This window comes from Pieris brassicae, chromosome 4 (genome assembly GCF_905147105.1).
Source record: "Pieris brassicae chromosome 4, ilPieBrab1.1, whole genome shotgun sequence".
Classification (NCBI taxonomy): domain Eukaryota; kingdom Metazoa; phylum Arthropoda; class Insecta; order Lepidoptera; family Pieridae; genus Pieris; species Pieris brassicae.
Window position 1 is genome coordinate 13,636,465 of NC_059668.1, and position 4,800 is coordinate 13,641,264.

Here is a 4,800-nt window from a genome sequence, read left to right on the forward strand (position 1 = left end):
ATATATTTTAAGTAGTAGTAGTAGTACTATTTAATCAATAGAAATTTTGTGCTATAAAATTGGATCAGTACCTGTATTAAAGATTGATCACCCGCAGCTAATAGATTTAATGTTGACAAGAGCATCCATCCGTTACTAGATTCTTCTGAATTCTCTATTTCCAGAAATTTTGCAATAGCACAACTAGCTGCTTCAGTACTTTGATTGCTGGCTCTTTTTCTTATTTCTGAGACCATTAGCTTTGATACTTGTTGACAAAATGATAGAATATCCCAAAATTTTTCATTCATTTCTGTTGAAGGACTAGCGCCAAACACCTACAACACGATTTTCCTTATTTATTTGGATAAAAACAGCTCTAATAATGGATATTACAAGTTAAAACCTTAAAATTAAAGTTCATAAAATTTATAATAAATTGAAATATAGCTGACATACCTTACAGAATAATGGTAGCATGTTATAAAGTTTATCATCTTTTTCAGCGTCCGTAAGCGGTTGAGGAGGATGGGTGTACTCTGCAAACAACTTTTTCAAGTGCATCAAACCAAGCTGGATGTGGGAGCTCGCAGCTTCGGGCTCCGCCGATGTTGAGGCGGACGACCCACGCAATTTGCGCATCAAATTCATTTTCACTGGTGGACTACACCAACATAGTACTAATCACTTAGGATTGTTTTCCATGACAATGATACATAATATTCAGCTATTTTAATAAATTACTTATTGTAATGTATCAATTACATTTTTTCCAAGCTTTATAAATTACACAGGAAATATTGGATTAGTAAAAAATAAATATTTTGATGGTAGCTTAGTTTAAAGAGGATCCTAATGATTTTTTCATAATTTAAAGTTAGCAATTCGCTAAAACGCAAGAAAATCGTAAAACGGCAATCGCGTATGCAAATCGCAGTTTTAATTTGTTATGTCAAATACTCAAAAGTGTAATGTCAATATTAGCCGCAGGAAAAGAACAAATGTCACATTTTATACCGCCGGTTCTATTATTGACGGAGACTTATTAATGTCGCGTCTCGCCAAAATCCTGAAGATCGCACTTTAGCATATTATAATGAAACAACACGTTTATATAGAGTATGTATGTATTTACAATATTCTTAACCTACATAGTAATAAGAATACAATAATGACAATTATTAAAAGCGTATAAATTGTCTCTAACGAAATTTAAAAAGTTTAATCTTATATTTACTATCAAAATTTTATGTTGCACATATTGCATTAAATTCTGATATAAACCCGAAAAAGATCTCAGAGTACAACATCTGCGTTACCTTGAGTAGCATCATCAAGACGTTATAATTTGATCTCCTATTTGACAAACAACTAACAAACTAACTGAAGAGTTCGTAACTTTTGTATATTAATTTTAATGGTAATGAGTAATAATCTAAAAATAAAATGTTTTAAAAAGTTACCTGCACCTGTTACTCCAACACTGTATTATGACGTTAAATATTATTGATATTGCAGCCCATCCAGGCCAGAGGTTGAACCTGGTTAACAAAAATTTATAGCGTTTAGAATTTCTTACGTTTCTTAATGTTTGTTATGAAAAAAATTATACATTTTTGAACGACGCGTAAAAATTGTATAATCTGAATATCACATAAATAATCTAACTGAACGAAATTAACAAAACATATTTATAAAATGGGTATATTAGCCTTTTTTCCTGTAAAGTAAATGAAATAATTGATAGTATTGTATTTGCTACCCTGTATTTAATAATAATAGTATGCTTGAATAAGATTATTCATATTGTCTGTATGTTTGTTCATAATTTGAATGGAGACTTGGTTTGATAATTTGTTGATAGTTCACAAGTTGTTTTATTATATAGACAAAGTTAAAACGGTAACATTTTTGTAGTTTTTTTGCTATTTCGCCCATCTTCATGAATATTACCTATTCATTGTAAAGTCGAATTGTGCAATGTGTATCTTCAATGCTAATTGTCAATACACAAATTGTCTATGTTGCTTGTTGTCATATGTCATAACTCCTTGGTAATAGGTATGGGAATTTAATGCTTGCTGTTGGGCTTTCGTGCTTTTCTTAGCGAGAAATATAAAAAATAATAATTTTATATTGTGGTTTACCCGAAATCAATTAGCCTCTAACCCAAAAGATTACCAATGCCGGAAAATACTAATCTTATACAGTGTTATAATCGGGGTTGTGGTCAGCTTTTCGATCCCAATGATAATGACAAAGGTAGATTTTAATCAAGCTTTCATGATACAGATTAATCACCTTTTATTAAGGTGGCCGTCCTCCAAGAGATGGTAAAAATAATATTTGACTCATGTTATAGAAATACATTTATTGTCATTTGTAGATACGTGCTGTCATCACCCTGGTGCACCTGTTTTCCATGACGCATATAAAGGATGGTCCTGTTGTAATAAGAAAAGCGTTGATTTTACAGAATTTTTGAATATAAAAGGATGTACATTATCTAAACATAATAGTGTGGTATGTAGTAGAATAATTAGTACGAATATAGCTGTTGTTTTAAATTTACTCGAAGATAATGTTCTATTATTTATAGAAACCTGTAGAACCAGAGAAAAAGGCTTTGAATAAAGATTTAGAGCAGAAACAAGTGATAGAAGTAAGGGCCCCAATTGTTGGACCGCGCCTGCCCAGGCCTCCATTTGACACGCCAGTTGTTACCTTAAAACCAAATGTTGCGGAATCTTTAAAGCAAAGTGTTCATAATACTTCACAACAAGCTGCTGTTATTACTGATGGGTAAAATGTTTATTAGTTACAGTAAAACTGTTTTCTGAAAAATGTAATAGTAAAAAATACTTACACATGAAAAAGAAGTTCTTCTAATTGTTTGTAATGTAAAAGTCCACATGAATTTATGTATGTAATATTTTGTTAAACTAAAGAAATTCTTTGTTTATTTTTTATTATAAGGACAATAGCAATTGGTACAATATGCAAGAATGGTGGATGTAGTGCAGCATATGAAGGCCCCCAAACTAATGACAGTATATGCACATACCACCCTGGCTTTCCAGTGTTTCATGAAGGGCTTAAGTTTTGGACTTGTTGTCAAAAAAGAACTACTGACTTTAATACCTTCTTAAATCAACCAGGTTGCACAACTGGTACTCACAAATGGGTTAAAGAGGTAATATGTAATGCCTCGCCTTGGCCCTAGTAATTTATTATATTTTTTATTAATCTACAAAATGAAACAAATATTATTTTGCAGGCTGCTGCTGCTGGCACTATAAAATGTCGCTGGGACTGGCACCAGACACCAGAATATGTAATAGTCAGTGTGTATGCTAAAAAGTATGATCCTTCAACAAGCTTTGTTAAGTTGAATCCAATACGGCTTAATGTGAAGCTCTTTTTCTGTGAAGAGGGAAATGCTTCTTTCGAGTTAGATCTTGAACTAAGAGGGGTAAGGGATTAAAGATTTATATGAATCTACTTACAATAACACTAAATCAGAGAAAAATATTGTTTCAGGATTATAAAACTAATGGGCTTTTAATTATATCGGCAGGTCATAGATTTGGACAAAAGTAGCGCATCAATGTTGGGTACTAAAGTGGAGGTTAAACTAAAGAAAGCTGAACCGGGTGCTTGGAGTAAATTAGATTTCCCGCGCGCCCCACCTCAAGTCAAACAAAAGGAAACACCTCAACCACAAGTTGAAGAAGATGACTTAGTGGATTTATCATCAGTTGAAGCAATTAATTCAATTAGCCAAATCAATATGGCCGGCTGATATTTAGCAAATAGAGCTTTTAATTTATACCACAGCACATTTTTTTATAAGTACAGAATAGTAAAGATTGTTTTAATTGGCTTAGTGAAATATATTTTTTGCTTTTTCTAATTGATTATTTTTATTATTTGCTTGTATTGATTTTTGAAAAATGAGTAGTAAAATGTATATCAAATGCTGATTTAAGATATGTTTATTTTTCTTATACACAATTTTTTACACATGTACTACATACATACATACACTACACATACATACCATTATGTGTGACTAGACAAATGACTAGATTTCATGTTTAATATTATACAGTAGCAAGAACTGCATCATGTCATGATGTGCCAATAAATGTATTAACTAATCAACAATATGATATATACAAGTTTTGACTAGAATTATTTGAAAATTTATAATTGAAGACTCAAACAGTTGAAATGTGAACAATTATTATTTGTAGGATAAACTTATTTTTTAAATTTATACATGTCTATAATACAATATTTTATTTTACATGTTGAGTTTCAAAGCTCTAAGAATAAACAGTCTGTTGAGGCACAATGAAACATATTTACATACAATTTACTATGAATTCAAGTAGTTGTAGGTATTACAAGTCTAACTCCTTATTGAATAGGCTAGGAAAGAAAATTCTATATATTTTTTACAATTACCGAAATGTTAAGAATAAATATGACTTGAGGAAAATATGGACAGCATATCTTGTTTTACTTTAATATTGCTACTTGTTGTATATTTTTATGGTGTTTTAAGTGTTGATAAATACTGTAATAAATAAATTATAAAAAGCAATACATGACACAAACTTTTGTGTGTTTGTGAAACGCAAAGTTAGTGCAACCTAGTGCCTTTAATTTACACTTAAGGTTATATGTCCAAATCTAACCCAAAACTTTGTCTGTTTTATCTAAATTTTTAGATCGCCTATAAATCTAAAACGTCCTCTGAGTAAAACTATGTAATAGATTTTTATGTGGGAACGCAGAGGACTCGGAAAGCTAACT

The 4,800-nt window shown here is 31.0% G+C and overlaps 2 protein-coding genes across 9 annotated transcripts in view; one reads left to right on the forward strand and one right to left on the reverse strand.

Annotated features, from left to right (window-relative positions):
- The window catches only part of LOC123707960 (WD repeat and FYVE domain-containing protein 3), a 49,738-nt gene extending 48,847 nt beyond the window's left edge, over positions 1–891 (reverse strand). For all 7 annotated transcript variants that reach the window (XM_045658321.1, XM_045658320.1, XM_045658318.1 and 4 more), the window contains exons 1-2: positions 439–891; positions 72–317 (exon numbers count right to left, since the gene is read on the reverse strand). In XM_045658321.1, the coding sequence (XP_045514277.1) occupies positions 72–317; positions 439–630 (438 nt within the window). In that variant the 5' untranslated portion in view covers positions 631–891. The remainder of the gene's footprint in view (positions 1–71; positions 318–438) is intronic.
- Positions 892–2,036: 1,145 nt separating this feature from the next.
- Positions 2,037–3,861, forward strand: LOC123708971 (cysteine and histidine-rich domain-containing protein morgana). Of its 2 annotated transcripts, none has more exons than XM_045660027.1 (6): positions 2,037–2,241; positions 2,366–2,502; positions 2,579–2,781; positions 2,956–3,172; positions 3,257–3,451; positions 3,557–3,861. In XM_045660027.1, the coding sequence occupies exons 1-6, from the start codon at positions 2,163–2,165 to the stop codon at positions 3,779–3,781; spliced, it is 1,056 nt and encodes a 351-aa protein (XP_045515983.1). In that variant the 5' UTR covers positions 2,037–2,162; the 3' UTR covers positions 3,782–3,861. The 2 variants fall into 2 exon arrangements, with proteins under 2 accessions (XP_045515983.1, XP_045515984.1); XM_045660028.1 differs by having other exon boundaries at positions 3,502–3,715.
- The last annotated feature ends 939 nt before the right edge of the window (positions 3,862–4,800 follow it).

Bases quoted from the DNA above. Each gene is read 5' to 3' on its own strand.
- LOC123708971 (XM_045660027.1), top strand. From the start codon at position 2,163: ATGCCGGAAAATACTAATCTTATACAGTGTTATAATCGGGGTTGTGGT. The intron at 2,503-2,578 runs GTATGTAGTAGA...TATTATTTATAG, and splicing joins TATCTAAACATAATAGTGTG to AAACCTGTAGAACCAGAGAA. The intron at 3,452-3,556 runs GTAAGGGATTAA...TTATATCGGCAG, and splicing joins TAGATCTTGAACTAAGAGGG to GTCATAGATTTGGACAAAAG.